Genomic DNA, 20,552 nt, shown 5'->3' on the forward strand with positions numbered 1-20,552 from the left:
AAACCGAAACCACCGCCGCTGTAGTCGCTGTGAGGATGAGTCAGCGATTTGGAGGCTTTGGGTGGATGTAGATCTGGGAAGTGGGAATTTAATAATTAAAATGGAGGCCGGGGCCCAAACTTCTCACCGTCCTCCTGCGTGAGAGCTTCATATTTACCGTCTGACTCCAATTAAGCTTTATGATATCATGATTATTTGCTTTGAACTGGATGTTTAGGCCTCAAACTCTAGATTTACTTTAAACCAATGTGGTGTGAAGTGTAAGCTGTGTGTGTGTGTGTGTGTGTGTGTGTGTGTGTGTGTGTGTGTGTGTGTGTGTGTGTGTGTGTGTGTGTGTGTGTGTGTGTGTGTGTGTGTGTGTGTGTGTGTGTGTGTGTGTGTGTGTGTGTGTGTGTGTGTGTGTGTGTGTGTGTGTGTGTGTGTGTGTGTGTGTGTGTGTGTGTAGCTGTGTGTCCTCGTGTCCTGGGAGATGATAGAGAAGACATTTCATCACAGCGTCTCATCTCTGCATTATCACACACACACACACACACTCACACATGCATATTTTTCCTCCCTGTTGTTCATTATTCTCCTCCTCCGTCTGCTCTCACTCGCTCCAGCTCTTTGTCTGAACAACCTAATTGGAACCCAATGAGCAGCAGACATGCAGGAGTGTTATCTGGGCCTGCTTGCTGTCCGTGCTTTACCTTGACCATTGTTTCCTCTATCCTTGTCCCCCGCTTGCCTTTGGTAGGTCTGGAAAATGTACCGCAGTTTCGCAATTCCTTTTAACGGCCTTGGCTTTGTATCGTTTTGTTGTGCTTGAAGTTGAAAGAGTCGGTCTAGTAATTGCCCGTGGAGTTCTTACGGGGAAGTGGAGCTGGCTGGAGTGAGGATGCTCTTGTCTGAAGCTTTGCATGGATCTCTAGGCTTAGGAGGGAAGGAAGGAAGGAAGTATTATACCGTAGCTATGACTGTGAGTTTTGCTTTCAGTGAGTGAGCCACACTATTTTGAAACTTGATATAATGGAGTCGGTGTTGTGTATTTCAAGTCAGCTGTTGCAGAGTCTAGTCTCACTGAGGCTAACAGTGAGATCAGACTTCAGTACGTTTACATGTAAAACTCTGATTAAACTGAAAAACTGATTATACGGGATGAAGGCAACACATAGTTTGTTTGTCAGACATCATGTAATGCAGTTAATACACAGGAAGTAACAGGACCAGATGAAGCGATTGTATATCTATTCATTCACCTCTGCATGTCTTCAAAGAGACGACTCACCTCATACTGTAATTACATAGGGTGTTGGGAGAATCCTATTAATGGAGTATTGAGTGAGAGTCGATGTCCTGAGTGATGCAAACTACATCATGATGGAACAGAGATAAGATAATATTTGTGCGAGCTAGGTGTTGTGATTTTGAAGCACAGGTGGAGAATCATGCTAGAGCAGAGTGGAAACTAAGTCCAAAGTTGCATGTAGTACATTCTAAAATCTCACTTATGGTGGAATACAAATATAAGGGGAATAAAATTTAAATAAAACAACATCAAACTCCTTGAGATAAACCCTGGAGCTTTCCTGAGCCGATCCACAGGGAACGACTCTTCCATCAGCGGGGAAAAAGCAGGGTCAGCTCGAGTCTTTGGCCTTCAACTTCTTACAGTGAGGAGACCTTGTTTAGAGGACCTGAGGGACCTCATGGACACGGAGGGAATCAGCAATGGAGCCAATTTGTGTAAGGCCTTACAAATAATGAGAAGAACTTCAGATTCAATGTCGGGATTGAATAGTGGAGTGGTTGTAATGCAGATCTCAACCCGGTCCTACAATGAGGCTGGTGTGTGTTAATGAAGGCGAGAGGCGTAGACCTGCACATTGACTCCTGGTCCAGATGATGCTGGCAGCAGGGACCGGAACAGACCTGCAGTATTAACCAGTTGGTCCCCAGACAGGAGGCTGGCTGCAAATAAAAGCTAATCAAGAGAGAGAGAGAAGCTGTTTACACAAAAGAATTGGAGCAGGAATGGAGCGGCGTTGCGATGGCGCAGCAAGCAGGTTCAGCAGCGCGAGCGAGTAGGTGACATCATACAGGACCAACATCTGTCTCCTATTGGCCGTGTGTGTGTGCTGCAGGGCCCTCGCGCCTCTCTCCGCACAAGGGGCAGGTTTCTAACGCATGTTGTTTCTTGTGTGAATGAAAAGCTCCATTGGTAGGAGAGGAACAGAACGGAGAGCAGCAGCCCTCCTGTCTTGTTTATCCTCCATTTTTAGCTTTTACCCCTGGCAGACTTGTGCGGAGCGGCAGAAGCTGCTCCTTCTCTAGAGGGATGATCCAATGGAATAGACAGTGGCATGTTATCCTGTATGTATCCTGTATACCTTTGTCTTAGGGTTCCTGCTAATTGGAAACAAACGTCTAAGTTGGGATCAGGTGGAAGAGGAAATCAGTGAACTGCAGTAGAAGAAAAAAGCCAAGAGAAGTCTTAAGTTTAGTTTTTAAAAGTCTAAAGCTTCCTGACAGGTTCTGTGTGTGGTCTTCTCTGTTTTGATTTTTGTTTTTATGCAACCAACACAACCCCAATAACGAGTCCCTGGATCAAACCCAAGCCTCTTAATGACCTTGTGTTGCTCAGTTTGCTGAAAGTGTAATGAGAAAAGAGCCCAGCTGACTCGTGCTTCATGAAAAAATAAAAACAAACTTAATAAGAGGCTGATCTAAATTCCGTTGCCGTCCACAGCGAAGTCGGTCGGTCTCTGGATGGAGGGAACGTTCACTTTTAATTGCTGCAGTTGCTTTATTTGTTTAGATCCTGGTCACGGTGCTCCTTCCTGTTTGACCTTACTCCAGACTCTTTTATGGAATGATAGAATAACTGCACCGTACAATATTTAATCAGCATCACTGTCTTTGGTTAAAAGGACTCACAGAGCTATTAAGCTGAGAGACTATGATGGATTGAAGTCTTTAAAAAAAGTCGATAGCATCAACTATTCATGCTCTCAAACAGAAGAGCATAAAACTAATTGGATAACTTTAAATACTTTCTCATTGAGACGTCTCGCCCATCTATGCTACGTTAGATGTGATGTGAGCTTAAACTAATGCAGCCAGCAGAGAGGAAGAATGAAGTTTGTTGTATGTACAGTATCTGCACACACACACACACACACACACACACACACACACACACACACACACACACACACACACACACACTCTCTCTCCCACACTGTGGCTTTGGAGGTTTATCCAGTGTAATAGCATTTTAAATAAACAATCTTTGCCTGAAACAGGGCCTTCTTTGTGGTGGTGGCAGATTCAAGCCAGGGCGAGCAGCTGTCATACATGGCAGCAAAGGTTACAGTCGGAAATTGGGAATTATGTTGTTAGAAACCGTGACTTGATAACACGTTGCTTACTGGTTTTGTCCGCGAAGAAGCTCGTAGCGTCGCTCGCTTCCACTTTGCGTGTGTGTGTGTGAGGTCCTTGAACTTTTACGTCTTGGCACGGGCGAGGATTCATCACTGAAACGAGACGTTACTGTCACCGCGGAGCCAGAACCGAATCAAGAAATTTGGCCCGACTTTACCTAAAACATTCTTCATGAGTCGTTGGAGTGGCACGCGGCACAAATGGCCCAGTGTCTCCACCTCTTCCCTGCCAGTAAAGGAAGACTTCCTTCCTACTAAATTGTTGCCTGATGCGTAGATGATGATGTTGGCGTCCCGGGAGACACTGTACATACGGCGCTCTCACGTCTCCCATCCCCTTCGTCCTCGCCCCTTCGCACCCGGGCCCTCCAAACTGACATGCCTTCCTTCCCTCCCTCAAATTATCCGCACGACTTAATTAGCGGATGTTAGCCGAGAGCGGGCCGTCTTGTCAAGCGGTGACGGCGCTCATTGAGAAAAACATGTTTTCTCACCAATTCCGAGACAGTCGTCTTCAGGAAGACAAAACGCCGCGCATGACCTCGAGCGGCCACCTGTGGGAATAGAGCCGTGCGGCCCGGTTTGTAGAGAACAAGACGGAGAGAAAAAAAACCGCTTAGATCATTTTGGATATGTATGTTGGAACATGTCTGAAAAGCTTTACAGCAGCAGGAGCAGCAGCAATAAAACGGATCCTCTCTCCCTGGACAGGACAGCCTGTTTGACTTGGCTCTCCGCTGTGGTCCATGGAGGAGAGTCGAGCTTCCCATTCCTGCAAAGCATTCATTTATCAGAGGTTGATTCGGAGCCTGTGAAGAGTCCCCCCCCCCCTCTTCCTCTCAGCCTTTGTTTCTGTTTAACCCTTATTCAGTCGTCTTTATTGTTCAGCCACCGGTGGACTTTCTACTTCTTCTTCTTCTTCTTCTTTTCTTTACTCAGTAGAAGGTTGCTGGACAGGACCTTTCATCACGGTGGGAGCAGAAATAAAAAACAGGCCACGGAGCTGGATCTGCGGACACATGCGTTCAAGATGAAACGTCCAATTGGAGTCCTGTTTCGTATTAAAGTGCCTGATTTATGGCAGGAGTAATGAGCCATGTTGTTCATATATTTCTCCGAGTATTTATTCATAGTTGTTTGTCATTTTGGCAGTAATGATGGAAATAATAATAAGGAAAATGTTCTAAAGTGTGAAGTTCATCTGAATGTTTTCAGTCCGGTGTGAAAGTGTGTGTGTGTGTGTGTGAGTTGCACACATGGAGACAGGAGAGGAGAGTCGGCCTTTTGAAGGACAGGCAGAGGTACCGGTTACATCATCATCTAGGGCTGTTACGTGGAAGTAAAATCCATTTATGCGCATTTCAAGCCCAGTAGGATGAGAAGTGCCTTGATTTCAGTTTATGTAATCAAGTCAAAATTCAAATTAGTTTCAGTTTCAGTCAGTGTTCACACTTCCTACTGACTCTACACCACAACTGCAAATAACAGGATGTGAAGTGAAGTCAGTATTGCATCTGAATGTGGAATCGTAAATATGTACTCTTTGGAACTCCTTACAAGCTTATCTGTTTTTGTTGTCGAGCGATCTCTGGAGATGCTCTGTAGCCACAAATCAAAACAGGCTTCCATCTGGATGACCTTCAAGTCAGGAAGTCCGACTTTAGGACCCCAGTGTCAGAGCCAAACACACACACACACACACACACACACACACACACACACACACACACACACACACACACACACACACACACACACACACACACACACACACACACACACACACACACACACCCTCTCTGGGCACAGACGACCAAACGCATGAATAATAAGGGCCAGATTAAATTCAGAAAGGATCCAGGAAGTAGTGAAAGCACTTGAGAGGCAGTGGAGTGCGTTCATCACACAGCGCGCTCTCTCCCTCCATCGCCGCCCCTCCTGTCTGGTATTTGGCCGCCCCTTTGATGTTATGCGCTGCTCTGATGTCATTTCCTGCAGTCACTTTTCAATTTTAGGGGTTGTTTCTTTTACTACACAAAGCGCGTTGGGCGGTCTGTCACGTAATTAAAAGGAGAGAGAAATGCTTTGTGAAGGTGGTGACAGCAGCTTACAGTCGCTAACGCTGTTCCCCTTCTCCCTCTTTTCCTTTTTTTCCTCAGAAATCATTGACGACCTCACACACCTCGTGGACAAGACGGACAACAGGATTCATAACGAGACACGGCGGGTGAAGCTGGTGGAGACAAAGTCGGCCTCCTGCGGTGAGCCTTGGTCTTGTGTCTGTGTTGTTTACCTGAATGATACAAACTAAGCAGCGTCAGGTTTTGATCCCCTGATACCCAAGCAACACACACAACCCACAACTCATTCCAGCCTATAGATGATGCACAATTCATGTTTTCAGCCAATAAGACGCACAGCCAGCAGTATATGTCATTGGCCTTTAAGTGATATCGTCTCTATTGCTGCCTTTGCCTTCATCGCCCGAATGTCTTGGCGCTTAATGGAGCAGAAACAATGATACTGATGGGGACAAGCCCTCTTGGCACCGAGCGTCTTGGTGATGAATGGTGGGTGGACTGGCTCGGCCTCTCACGCCCGCTAACACAGCTCCTTTGGATCAGAAAGGGGACGCCTCATGCTCGATATCCCCGATTATTCCGCTTTGCTTTCTCAGTTGCTTTCACCGATCCTCAGATGTCCGCCGAGAGTTGCAAATGAAGCCTCAAGTCACCGTCTCCTCTGTCTGCGCTCGGGACTTTGGTGGGGGTTTTGTGAATGCGTGAAGCCTCCCACACCATTACCTCACATCTGCCTCTGTTTGCTTAACTGTTGTTTCATCTTGCACACAAAAAAAAGAGACTGGATTCTCTGTTTTCTTTCAGCAGGCAGCTTTTCAGAGGAAGGCGCCTGCCATGAGAGGTGTGTTAGCTGGCCAGGCTGTGGAATGTGGGAGTAGCTGTGCCGTGGGTGAGGGCCAGGCTCAGTTTGCCGAGTCAAACGCCAGCCAGTGTTACTGTGGCAAAGACCGCATTGTTGTGCTAGGCGACCCGGCTAATAGGCGGTCAGGGGACAGAAGTAGAGAAGGCAAGATGGAGGTCAGGCCCCAGAATGCTTCCCTCCGCCGGCCCTGTCCCCATGGAGTTTGTTTGAAGATCCCAGAGCTGCAAGCAGGACTTTCTTTGTCTTTGACTTCTTCCTCCCTCTTTCTCAGAAGCAGGCTTAAGAATCTTCATACGTGTGTGTGTTTGTGTAGTTGTGTGTGTGTCTGTAGTTGTGTTAGTTATGTAAACAAGCTTCATGTGTTTTTAGGTGTCAAATCATACGACCATGTTTGCAAATCATGGATAATCTTTCTATGCATTGACGTGTGTGTGTGTGTGTGTGTGTGTGTGTGTGTGTGTGTGTGTGTGTGTGTGTGTGAGAGAGAGAGCGCATGTGTCTGAGACAGCGTGTGTGTGTGTGAGCGTGCCTCATAGGTGAATGGAAAATTCCCTTTGGTCTTCTTCTCCCTCACCTCAATGCTCTCTTTCTCTTCTCCATTCCTCCCTGTCATCCCCCCGTGTTCGTCTCTCCATTTGTTTGACACTTTTCTTTGTGTCGAGCAGAGAAAGAATTGAAAATACTACATGCCACAAATCGTTTAGAGGGTTCTCCCTCTTTCTCCGTGGCAGCGTGTTTATAATTCCTTGGCTCTAAGACTTTATTTATTTTGAAGCCACCTCTCATCCAAAGCCGGTCTTTGGTGTTATGTCTCAGCCCAGTCCTTGTAAAGTTTGGAACGTCTGGCTTTGACAGCCAAAAGCATATTTAACATAGCTTTTGGTGGCCGCTTCATTGTAAAGGAGGCATCTTAGTTTTTGTCGATGGGAGCCGGGCCTCAGTTCAGGGTGAAGTGTAAGCTGAGCCTTGGAAGTGGTCGACTCTCCTAAAGGAGCGGAGGGCCCACATTTTGCTTGGCTGTGGGCCTGTGGTGTGCTGTGTGTGTTAAATGCCAGTGGTGTTGTGAAACCTCCACAGTGCTGAAACATAAAGGGAAACAACTCAAGTACAGCTCAAGCTTGTGGAGACATCTGTCTCCTCGACGCACACAAGAAGACTTGGACCTGATTGAGTCACGCTAGGGCTGAAACATACGTCAGCGCTGGATTTAGAGGAGGAGATCTCATTTCTCTACACTCAAGAATACAAAATAAAACCACGAGAGGGAATAAAAAGCAGGAAAGGCTAAAGATTCACAGATGCAAATAAGAAAATATACTTGATTACTTTTACTTATTTAATTTTCTCAGTTTCACCTTGTTTCACACAAGGCAATCATATTTTAACTCTTAGTTCTTGGAGATGATATCATATCTCATCAGATTAGTGCTGTGACTCTAAAGGCTCTATATGCTTCATCAGACCGAGACCAGAATCTCCACGAGTCGAAATGGGGATAACAGATTCTGCGGGTCACTATGGATGAAGCTTACTGAGGCTTTACGTTGAGTCCATGTTCTGTGACTCCAGCTCCACCATTTGAGTATCCAGTGGATTCCTTTCATCATAACCAATAGTAACCAATATTGCAAAGTGTTCAGCCGGTGCCACTGAAACTAGTTGAGCCTTATTCACACAGTAATTTCCGCTTCTTTACGTCGGTGGTGGGAATGGAGGCGTGGAGGCTTTGAGTGGTGCTGGATTAGAGTGGCAGATTAGTCTCTGGCACCAAAGGGTGTTTTGGAGAGTGGCGTGAGTTTCCCAGGATTTCAAGCATCACATCAGGCAACATCAGTGCTTAGGCGGCCCTCCTCCTCCACACAGCTAATCCTCCATCTGTAGACGGGTCCACTTCTGAAACCTCATGAATCTCGCAGGTGGCTCACATCTCAAGTAGGTTTGTGCTGTTTAGTCTAAAGAGGCTGTGGGTGAGGGGCAGCGCTTGACGAGCGTGTTGTAGGCCGACTTCACCGTCTCTAACCGCCACTCAGGAGCTGTGGAGGAGAGGCCAGGGTGGAATCCTTTTCTGGGAAATGACAGGTGCATATGTTTCATGTAGTCGATGATAGTCGGTTAAAGAAACACATCTTTCCAATCATCTCCTTTCCTTACCTTTTAAGCCAAAGCACACATGGTTTGTTCATCCCTTAATGCTTATCCTGTTTTCTTTTTAGTCAAGAGCTTAGAGGGAAACATTGGATAGTTTTATGAGGATGTAATAAAGGATGGTTGGTGTGAGTCACTAACCTCTAATGATCAAATACATTCGGCTGTATTATCAATAATTTAACGATCGGGGCCGCAGTGTTAGAAAGCTCCATCTGGCATTTTGGTTGAAGCTGACTGAAGCACTTTAACTTTCTGTTCTTCTGGGGTTATTTTCTGAATTTCTCAAACGAATGCGATTCCCTTCACTTTCAGAAGTCAGAGCTTGTGGGAGTTCAGTTAGAGCGGCCAAACTTTAAAACTCTGTATCTCCAAACGGGTGTGTGGGCAGATTTAACCTTTATGATACTGGAGGTCACGATTTGAAAGATTAGCATTGCATATCACTACATTATTATTCATACGCTGAAGGTTTTTGCTTCATGTTCATTGTGGCGGGAGAGAAATGATGAGCGCCACACACACTAGCCTTGTTAACATAAAGATTGGGCCGCTTCTTCAGAGGTCATCAATGCCTTTTGTGTTGTAAAAAAGATCTGTGAACCATGAGGAAGAGGCCACGGTGGGAGTAGAGGGGCGGAGTCCAAAATCTAACCTCCGCCTGCTCGGGGCTCTCGCTGATTATTCGTTTTCTGTGCGATTTGTCTTACTGATGTGTCAGAAAATTGCTAAGATGGGATGAACCCCGGGACTCTGGCCTCCGGAGCTCCTGGGTGGTCAGGCTGACAGCAGACACCGAGCATCTCTCTCAGCATCGGTGACACAGCAGAGCCCTAATCTGTTTGGCAAGCAAACGCCATCATTGTCATTAGTCTCTGGAGGCCTTCTGAGGGTCAGGAGAGGCTTATTTAGTTACTGAGGCAGACAGAGGAGGCCCGCAGAGACCAGCAGGGTGGGGGTCAGGGTGGGTGTCTGATGTGACTCCATGACGGGCTGTTGTGTGACATTAGAGGGTGTGAGAGCTCAGTCACATATGTCTGCGTTACACAGCTCGTCCCGCTATCTGCATTGTTGCCCCGCCATTGTCCAATGAGCTGCTGACAGATGTTTGAACCAGGCTGAATGAAACTCCTGATGTCTGAATCTAGTGTGTGTGTGTGTGTGTGTGTGTGTGTGTGTGTGTGTGTGTGTGTGTGTGTGTGTGTGTGTGTGTGTGTGTGTGTGTGTGTGTGTGTGTGTGTGTGTGTGTGTGTGTGTGTGCGCGTGCGTGCGCGCATTCCAAGTTGTTTCAGTATCGTTTACACTGAAACAAAGTTAATTGCTCGGAGGTTGTGTGTGTGTATTTGCTTTAAGTGTGAGGTGTTTAAAGAGCCATCACCAGAGCTGTTGGAACATGTTTGTACTTTGACATCCACATTATGCTCACATGTGTAAGTTATCAGGAGGAGCGGCCCTGTCTCGCCCCGTCATAACTTCTACATCCACTGTGTATTTATACTAAACTTAACATATAACATGCACCGTGTATGTGGGCCTTTTTATATGCATTCAAATGCAATCCTTGAATCCGGATGCGCTATCTTGATAATGACTTCCATTTACGCGGGCCGTTGCGTTCTGAAGCCCATCCTTCCTCCTTACATCGTGGACGATCATCATCCTTTTATAAAGAAGCTATAACTGTAGAGGTCAGGCGGTCAACATCCACGACCAGAGAGAGATTCTATCCACTGAATGCATCTTGAATGAGTCAGAGATCCAGTCACAGTCACAGATGGCATTCAGATCACAATGCAGCTTGACGTAACTGTCCACTTGCTTCCCTTGGTTGTTGTTGATTTGGGTCCCATTCACAACGTCAGAAGGATTCAAGCTCTGCTACTAAGATTTACACCTTCCATTAACGCGTGATGTCATCATCTGGTTATCGAATGCAAATAACGGCGACGCATGTTTATACAAGATGGCAACGGAGCCTAAATGTGTAGAAGACTCTGACCGTGCTCAGTGAAGGAACCGAACTATAAGCAGAGACACCCGGCCGTAAAAAAACCCACAAAGGAGACGGACAAAGAGAGTGGCACAGTGAGCCAGAGAGGTACAAAGACATCTGGACCCTTTACAGCCATACCACATATCCTGGCATCAGCCTAACATTTCATAACCCCCCACCCCCACTCCACCCCCGCACCACCACCACCACCAGCAATTAGTTCAGCATGGCTTATATCTCGCCCCATCTTTCCCACAGGGGAAGACGACCAATTAGGCCGCCGAGGGGAAACGCAGGAGGAGAGAGCCAAAGAATGAGAGAAATGTAAACCCAAAGTGAAAGGCTGGGGAAAATAGCAGCCCCATGCTAAATAACAATGGACAGCTTGAGTCAGTGAGGGGACTGTCGACAGCCAGCCGGAGATGCAGTTGTTTGAAATCTTCACTCCTGTGCCATTCCTGAGCAGGAAAGGGGGGCGGGGGGGTTGGGAGCGTGAACGCGGCCTTGGAGAATGTTTTCCGTATCTAATGTGTGTGGTATGGTTTGTGGTGTAGGTCGTAGAATATATGTACTAAGCTGGAGCAGAGACCCAGACATCCTGAAGCCATTCAGTGTTTATGATGCGCATGACATAAGCCGCCCACCTCCAAGAGCATAAAAGTCTTCTTATTATGTTCAAACTAACGTCTTCGACCTTGATTGCAGAGTTCCTAGTCGGTATTATTTTCTCTGCTAAGGATGAAAATTCCACCTGTATTGGATTTTTTTTTCAGCCCCAGATTCTTTTCCCGGGCGGTGACTACAATAAAAACGGCACTCTGTTCAGGTCCTCGGGGTAAAACACGTTTGATGAAGTGTGAGCGAAGCCTTTGTGTTTTTTTTTTGTGTGTGTCTGCTTCCATAGTATCAGCGAAAAACAATGATTATCCTCTCAGGCCAGAATCAGAAACATATGCCTATCACAGTGTGCAATCTATGTCAATAAAGCTTTTGTGGCTGTTGAACGCATGTAAATTGCATTAAGTCATCAGGGGAAGAATGGTGATCTGCTGTGAGGGCATGAGCACTCAGGACTTGTGTTAGATCAAGGGCTTTGGAAATTAGTTGTGAGCTATGTAGGCTTCTTACATGGTCCAAGTGTATTCCCCTGTGTCTCACGCATTCCCTCGCCGTTCTCTCGGAATCTGTCTCAAATCAGGTACGGAGCTCTCTCAGCTGCTTGACATTTAAAGTTAAAGGGAACGTGTTAAACCTCAACTTTTTATCCTCAACAGTAAAGTAGAATTAAGTGAAATATATTTTTTATGACGCAATACAGTCCACATCTGTGTTAGTCGCACTTTGCTCCGCTCGCACTGCAACTTTAAACTTCCTTTGTTGTACATTTATGTGTCCTTTGAAATTCCATAAATTTTGCAAATGGCATTATTCTGGTAAGTTTTGGATTCTTTGATAAACAGCAATAATTGGATCCTTTTTATTTTTTCATGCATAAGTGAATGTCTGTAACTGTGGTCACTGTTCCAAACACACAAATGACTGCTTGAAGTTGCACTGACCATAATTGAGTGACAGCCTATAATTACCACTATGTTATGGTCACGTACACAACCGTGGTCGGTCACAGCGGTTCTCATCCTGGTCCTGGTCCAGATTCCCCATCTGTCCCTTCTTCTACCCGCACATGTTCAGCTTCAATCAGATCTGGATTGGCTAAACACACCTGCTTGTGCCGATATCTCATCAAAACAAAACAAAACGATACACAAGCATGTAGTGTGAACATCACAAACATAATTTCCACTGTAAACATTGTTCAAATGAGATGGAAAAACAGCTGACATGCATGTTGTGATTGTTTGAATATGATTGCAGTAGGTTGTAGCTAAAGCACATGAAAGCAGCTGCACAGATGATGAGGATGATGATGTTGATTTAAATACAAGGTTGATTTACTGCAAAAATCCCAAAAATTCCCAAATGTTTCACAAACATTTTCTTGCCCCTTGTTTTTCTTGCATAATTTTCTAGGATTGTGCTCTTTCCTCTCAGATTGAAGGCAGCATGTCTGATTTGTTTGTTTTCTTCTACCCCTCTTCTCCCCCCTCAGGCATGCTGGTGGTGATCGTGCTGCTTCTCATTGCCATCGTAGTGATCGGCGTGTGGCCAATGTAGCCCACCAGGAGGGCGGAGACGGTGGAGCTGTGTTACGGCCGAATAATATCAAACCCCCGCTTGTGGGAGAATCTCAAAACTTTTGCACCCACTTTGCACAGATACGAAGCTCAAACCTTTTTTTCATCTGTTCCTGTTTTCTTCCATGAAAAACAGAAAAAGAAGGAAATGTCTGTGTCTGTGTGAGGCAACAGGAAACGGGTTGAGTAACGCTGCTAGGAAAAGCCCTACAGCATAAACGAGCCATTTTCTTTCTTTTAAAATAGAATTGTTTATGTGATTTTTGATCATTTGAGTGAATCATACGGGTGTGTGACATCGGACCCATGTCTTATAAGCAGTGTGATCATTTGGAAAAGGGGGAGCATTCTGAATAACATATTTATCTCTGACCGGGCCGCATGTTGACCCGACAGCAGGACCTCCCACAGGTAACAAGAGCTTTCCTTTCATAAGCCCGTCTGTGGTCTCGGCTGAAGCTTGGACGGGCTGCAGTAATTCCACCGGCTTTGCAGTCCTCACACTCACTTATATTTACCCGTGCAGCACTGTAGCAGCTGTAATGTTATCATTTGTCTTGGGATTTTATAATGTTTATAGAATAGCACTCAGCCAAAACAAACGGTTGGGCTGTGTTACTAACGTGGCTGCTTTCCTTCCCCGTAAATCAGTTCAGCTTAATGGATGTGTTGTAATTTCTAATAAATGACATTTGTAGTTAACAGGCCCTGGACTCCTGTGTGTCTGGGTTTATTCTCAGAACTCTGGACCAGTGGAGTGTTTTGGAACATTATATTTAGCAAAGCAACCGGCTATGAAGTAGAAGTAAGTAAATGTTTTGCATATGACAGCCAAAATGTTAACCTTACACACTAAAGGTTCTCGCTTTACTCGTGCATGTTCTCTCTGGAGGTAAAACTGGAAGTAAGCAAAAGTAGTTACGGTTCATTTACTTCTGGGATTTGGCTCACTGGGTTCACTGGAAAAAAACCCAAATAGTCAATGACTTCTAAGGTCTAGCGTGTGTGTGGGTCTCTGTGTGTGTATGTGTGTGTCCAAAGCAGGCAGTGAACATGTGTATTATAAATCATTCAAAGCAACAAAGACAAATGATTACAATGTAACAAGAGTTTATTTCAACTGAAAATCTGTATTTTATTCTACCAGGTTGGTGTGTTCAGTAGTTATTATTTCCTTCTTTAATGGCAACGATCTAAACAACCACAGACAAGTAAAAAAAAAAAAGTTGAAAAAGACAATAAAATCCACAATGTCTTGTGTCATTAAATATATTCATATATAATAACCATAATATATTAGTAGGCATTGTAAAACAACATTGCAAGAAGTGTTTGCAACGGTGACAGCTAAACAACATTTACAATTCATAGTATGAACACAAAGCAATGCTTTGACAGGTGTGTGTGTGTGTGTGTGTGTGTGTGTGTGTGTGTGTGTGTGTGTGTGTGTGTGTGTGTGTGTGTGTGTGTGTGTGTGTGTGTGTGTGTGTGTCATTTCATCAGGAAGCTTGTCAAACCACTGCTCAAGAGACGCATCTAAAATTTACAGCATGAGAGTGATACGGGTTACACTGCCAGACAGAAAGACATTTACATGAGACGCTGTGATGGAGGATTAACAATGGATGCTAGTAATGTTTAGTACATTTTGTCTTTGCTGACGTCACCAGCACGTAGTATGACAATACTTTAGTCTCATCAATGACACATAATACAGGGAGGTTCTTCAGCAACAACATCATCTGTTGTGGTTGTTCTAGAATGGAGCTCAGGTGGGTTTCTAAAGGTTAAGAAGGCTGTCCTGTAGGTGGCGCTTCAGTTCAAAGTCTAACTTGTTTTCTGAGATAGGAATGAAGTATTGATGTGGTTTGATATCAATCGATCCATACAGAGTTTGGACAGTCATTTCATTTCCATCAGCAGTTCTTATAAACACCAGCAGCACATTTCTGCTTCCAGTGGCTGGAAAATCAAAGCCAGTATATAAAACACTGTTCTTACTCACAGTGCACAGTGGTGTCTCAGCATGTGAGGGCATAAGTGGATTAATGCATATGTTGTTGTTTTTTTCAAGTCTTATCATTGATCTGTTAATGTATAGATGTGTAACATGTGGCCTTTAAAAAGCTTTTATATGTGGAAAATGAGTAATGTGCTTGAGACTGGACACACTTCCCATCATATAATGCACAGCCTTACATTGTGTGTGTGTTGGTGGACTATATTTATCACCACAGTCACAGACTCTTTGCTTGTCTGTCTACAGGCTTTACATTGGATTGGATAGATATTTTACATGTAAAGATAAGAGACATCATGTGACATCTTGTTCTTGTGGCACATTGATAGACTAGCGCTAATTAGCTCATCACGATAGTATAATGCTAATTGTAGCTGTTTAAATCACGGTAATGGTTCAGAATATAGTCTTTAAAATGTCTAAAGAGACGGAAAGAGTATGTGAGACAAAACTGAAACCCTGTGACCTACTTGAACTATTGGCTACCACTACTGAGGTTTGTTATCGTGACACAGCTAAGCTAACCGCTGGGCTGTGGTGAAGTTTGTTTTATGTTAGGCACTCTGCAGATATTTGCTACTTAAAGCCATTAAAACGCTGCACGCTACAGTAATCAAACTTCACCACAGTCTCCACTGGAAAGAACAATGGAAACGGCAATAAGAGCTGTCGTCGCTCTGTTACCCTTTAGATCGCGACCCAATCAGAGACCACAGCAGAACCTGCATCAAGGGATAGAAATGCCACAGGAACTATGGAATACACACAGTTTGGAGTGTTGGACAGACTTCCATATTTAGTGCCTTAGAGAAAGTTCACATTACTAAAGAATCACGCACAAATTGTCATTGTAGGTGTGCTGAGAACATTCACACCGTGTCTGCTTTGATCATGTTCACAGCTCTGATCATTCGGATTTCTCACAATGGCAGAACTATGATGTCATTATTATACTGTATGTAAAGGGGTTTAAAATAGACATATTTGACATTTTATAGTGAGCACACATTCATTGTTATGCGTTTCTTCTAAGTAATAAGTTATTTTATCCTCAACACAATAGTTCTCATTGAAATTAAAACAGCTTTCAATTCAAACTGTAAAATCATTTTCCCAATCACGGACAAATCAGTGATTTTTAGTGAATTGAGTTTCAAATCATAAACGGTGAGACCTGAAAGGGAAAATGGAGTGAAGGATATGGATTATGTCAGAAATGCTGTAATCAATACTGTGTTGGATCTTGGCCTCTCTTCAGTCACTCCTGTGCTCGTGTGTGGTTTGGAACGACAGATTCCCTCCGTTTCTTGAGACGCAGATATCTGAATCCCAACAACAGATGGAAAAAGCAAAAGCCTCAACGGAAGCTAAAGTAAGTTTGCATTGGAAACATATTTTATGGCACCGAGGGATGCACTCTGTCTGAATGCTGTGTGTTCACTATTTTTTAAGAGGAAATAATTACAACCTCAGTCAGAGCAGTGAAGGCTTTTGAACAAACAAGCTCCTTATAGCTAAATATACAACAAGAAAACCATGCAGAGACAAACTGAAGTGGTATTTACGTGTTTTTTTTTTCTGTCTTTTTTGCACCAGCAGAAAATTGTCCATCAAAACTGAAACATAAAATATAATGGATTCATACTGAGATAAAGAAAACAAACAACAATAACTTTATATACTGGTAATAGGTGCAAATTCGGCAAATCCACAAAAGAGACCAATCTCCGAATAAACGATGAAACCAAATCTGCGAGGTGAGCTCCTTCAACAAAAGTTCACTAAAAAACAAAAAATAAAATCATCCTAAATAATTCTCTTCATGCTTCTACACAAAAAGCAGCGACATAAACAGTCTGTTCTCTGTCCACAGTCTTCTCTCTGTCTCGTCCTCTCCTCTCTCCGACTCCCCCGTCCGTCCTTTTCCGCCTACGGCTTCTTGCACTTGCCTTTCTTCTCGCGCTGCTGGAACTTCCTGAGCCGGCGTGCCCACGTGTCCCTCCACTGGATAACCAGGCTGCCTTTGTCTGCCACCACGCCGCTCTGCGCGGGGGAGTCCTCATCGTTCCCCAGCAGGAGGTACTTCTTCCCGGGCTTAATCTTCGGGCACTTGCAGGCCACGTCCTTGGCCCGAACCCACAGGAACTGATCCCCTCGGCGGATTCGGCTCTCACCCTGCTTGTAGACGGAGATGATGTTGACGGTGAACTTCCACCACTCGCCGGCTTTGTCCGCCTTCAGAATGTGCACCTGGACGGCTGAGGAGCAAAAATAGATCACACATCTTTTGAGTTACAAACTGAAGATGTTACATTGTAGGTAAGAGAAAGTATAAGAACATGAAGATTGTGTGGTCTATGGCCCAACTATCTGCCCCGGAGAAAACAATACTACAAGGCCATAAATGAAGTCTCATATGGGATAAATACTGTTTCGTATCCGCTCCATGGTCACCGACAGTCAATGTCTATGATCTACAGTCCCTCGTGTCCATTACCACTGACAGAGCGGGGTGATTTGTAATGCGATTAGGAGGCAGGGTAAGACTCTCGGAAGCGCAAAGCGTTGCCAAGACTCTCAGCGATATGACGTGATGAATGACCTGATGCGGCACTTTGACAGAGGGTAGGGAGGGAGGAAGAGGAAGAAAGAGCGAAGAAAACTAGCCAAGTGAAGTGTTCCCTCTGGTCGATCGTAACCTTGCGGTATAGATTTCTGTTAAATACCATTATAGCTCTCCTGTACTAAGGGGACATCTTTAGGAGTGTACCACCGTCTCCCAGGGTCACTGGTTTCACCTCCAATGTGGAGCTAATGGAGCTGAAGATCACAGCAGTGTTAATGGGGCGTTCAGTTTCCAGCCGTTTTATATCCGACATGATGGATTTCTGCCTCGCCGTTCAAGGATTCAAAATTTATGAACTCTCAATCAGGGTTTCTTCACTGTGGAACAAAGTTGTCTGCAGCAGAATCTTCATTGGGCTTTTTGATGTCTTTATTGTCTGCATTTGCAAAGGATTGTCATCACCGTAGAAACCCTGCTCACCACACTAGCACCTGAACGTTTCTATTGGCTGATCACCTGTGATGTGTGGTGAACTCTGTGTGGTGGTGAACTCTGCATCACCTGTCCTGTCCCCCCCCACAGAGGAAGGTGCCGTCCCCTGAAACTATCCACTGTTGGCGCCGAAATGCTTAGAGTGTCTTTTCCTGGTGATTCCTTCCACCCCTCCCTCGCTCGGTGCCGCTCTGTGATTCTCAATGTGTGTCTGTATGTGGACCACGGGAGCTTGTGGCGACGCAGCATGAAGCCCAGCTCCCCTGCTGATCCTTTCACAATAATCCTAAATGATGACTCGGGGTTGGCTTGTCTCTGTAATCGCTGTGCAGACGTGCTGCTGGTCTGGACTGCAGCGCATCATCAATATGCTGCTGTGAACGATCTGTCAACAAACGTGTCAGGGGCGTTTCTATGGTCCTCATAGAGCTCATTGGCACAAAGCCCCCCTGCTGAGGGCGCCATGAGAAGAAAGTGGATTATACTGTCCATACAAGATGAGGATGATGCAGCAATTAAAGCTCAAGCCCAGAGGAGATGGATTGCGTGAGAAAAACACATCAGCCGCCATCATTCGTTTTGGAAATTAAAACTGAATAGAACGGTTTGTTTTTCGTCCACCTTTCCGGCTTGATGACCTTAATTGGGCTTAAAAGCTCCAAAAAATGTTTCTTGTTTTACGGGGAAAAGCTCAAAACACCTAAATGGCTCCTCTCAACATGAAGAACCAGCCGCCCTCTCCGTTCAAGCAGAAGCAGACTTACTTCACCTGCCCCCTTTTATCATGGTGTTCATCTTTAAATAGAGAACACAACACATCTGCGCCCCCTCCATCTACTCATATACCTGGGAGCCAAGTTGAAAACCTAGTGTTTCTCTTGCTTGGTGGTTATCAGCACCAGCAGATTCGGTACACATCACACACACGCACGCACAACACATGCCAAATCAGTGGGGAGCCTCTGCTGCCTTCCCTCATACTTCTTGGGAAATGTTCAGCCATGGGGGTACTCAGTAACGTGTTGAGTGATGGTTTTTCCAGCCTAACAGCAGGAAATCCTGATGTCTGTGTCTTCTTCGATAGCTCTCCACCCTCCAGTGGAAAAAGTGTCTGTGGTATCATTCACATACGGGAGGCGAGGATGTGTCGGCGGGAGTTTCCCAGCGGTTCCATGAATCACCAGGTCGTAAACGCACACAAACACAAACGCATGAGGCAAAGTGCATCAAAGTCGAACGGAGTCTTAATCTGTACTGCCTGGACCACGTCCAAGCCCAGACAATAAGCTTACAGAGACTTGGAATGCATCTTCTCCTCCTTTTAGAGCTTCACCTGAACCTATCTCCTGACTTACGTAACTGGCATTTCTCACACCTAGGAAGGAAGTCCAGTGTGGATGAACCATCAACCAAATGGTGTCATGTTTTAGTATGAACAAGCAAAACTCATCCTTTCCTCCTTTTTGATAAAGAAGAGATGACCGAGGCCGAGCCACTGACGCATGAACTGGAACACAGTTGGGCGACGTGAGGCTCTTCTCACGACATGGGCCTGGCTTGGTGGAAGAGGAGGTGTGTGTAAGCCCCTAACTCCTTCAAATCCCCGTCGAACAAAGCCCGGGCCTGTCTGTCACGCCGCTGAGCCGTGCCGCAGGATGCTGCTGCTTGGTTGACCGGTTCTGCGGCCTAACTTCAATCAGGGGCGGAGCCAGAGGGGAGAGGTCATACGTCTTATCCACACCTTGAATGGCGTGGCGGGCGGACGCTCACAGGAATGCAGCGAGAAACACATCAGCCGGAGGGTTCTGGGGGAAGTGGGCTGCCTTAATGAGGATCCCTCAGACGGCTCCCACTGTCCGTCACACCGCCTTTGCTTTATCCGCTTGGGCCTTAAATGCCTGCTCAGCCCTCCATCAAGGAGATAACCCTCCCCACACACACACACACACACACCCCTCAGCTTCTCTGTCCCGCTCTTTCTCTCTGGCTCTCTCTCCCTCCTTCTGTTTGTCTGCCTCTCTCTTCCTCCTCTCTGCTGCTGAGCCTTTGTCTCACTCCTCAGAGAGTGAGCCATCACTGAAATGCCTCTATTGGAAACTGTAACGGCTCCACTGCACAGCCAGGCTGACATATGTAACCTTTCTCCAAAGGTCTGACGCTACACACACACACACACACACACCTTTTTGAAAATCTGTTATCAGGCGATGAGGTTGAAGCTCAACACTTGATCTCTAAATTAAAGCAGTAGAATCCACATCAGACTGCAGGCCATGTATCACAAGTCTAAAAATGTCAGTCTGCAAATAAATCAATCAATAAAACTGCAACTCTAACTTAATAATCCAGGGATGTTATAATTCTGGACGTTTTCCTTCCTAAAGGTTACAGTTTGGAAAATTGTAAGTATATCTTAAATTTTATCTGGAAACCAGGAAACTGTGTGATTCCAGTCTGCCTTTACATTGAAGTCTAAGTGTGTAAGTGTATATCTCCATTTCTTGATTTTGCTGCGACTCTCTGTAGAGACGTTTACTCATTTTATTTTCCATCTGAACACACTGTAGTGTTTAATCTTTGCTGTAGAAACAGAAGTTATATCAAGTCGTTCCATAAACTCTGTTGACTCACCGTAATCCTTCTTGCAGTACTTCTTCATGTTGATCTTCAGTTTGCCTTTGGACGCTTTGCAGTAAGAATCACAGTCTGCAAACAGAAGAGGCAGAATTCAGTGAAGACAGCAGGCAGGTAGGAGAGCCGCAGCTGAACTCCATCA

At 45.3% G+C, this 20,552-nt stretch overlaps 2 protein-coding genes across 2 annotated transcripts in view; one reads left to right on the forward strand and one right to left on the reverse strand.

Moving 5' to 3' along the window:
* The window catches only part of stx8 (syntaxin 8), a 37,596-nt gene extending 23,647 nt beyond the window's left edge, over nt 1-13,949 (forward strand). The window contains exons 7-8 of the mRNA XM_076171065.1: nt 5,582-5,683; nt 12,614-13,949. Of these exons, the coding sequence (XP_076027180.1) occupies nt 5,582-5,683; nt 12,614-12,678 (167 nt within the window). The 3' untranslated portion in view covers nt 12,679-13,949. The remainder of the gene's footprint in view (nt 1-5,581; nt 5,684-12,613) is intronic.
* A 544-nt stretch (nt 13,950-14,493) lies between these two features.
* The window catches only part of ntn1a (netrin 1a), a 52,652-nt gene continuing 46,593 nt past the window's right edge, over nt 14,494-20,552 (reverse strand). Inside the window, exons 6-7 of the mRNA XM_076171060.1 lie at nt 20,408-20,482; nt 14,494-16,976 (exon numbers count right to left, since the gene is read on the reverse strand). Of these exons, the coding sequence (XP_076027175.1) occupies nt 16,648-16,976; nt 20,408-20,482 (404 nt within the window). The 3' untranslated portion in view covers nt 14,494-16,647. The remainder of the gene's footprint in view (nt 16,977-20,407; nt 20,483-20,552) is intronic.

Source organism: Genypterus blacodes, unplaced genomic scaffold (genome assembly GCF_046128005.1).
Source record: "Genypterus blacodes isolate CSIRO-AG114 ecotype Tasmania unplaced genomic scaffold, CSIRO-AGI_Gbla_v1 ptg000240l_1, whole genome shotgun sequence".
Classification (NCBI taxonomy): Eukaryota; Metazoa; Chordata; class Actinopteri; order Ophidiiformes; family Ophidiidae; genus Genypterus; species Genypterus blacodes.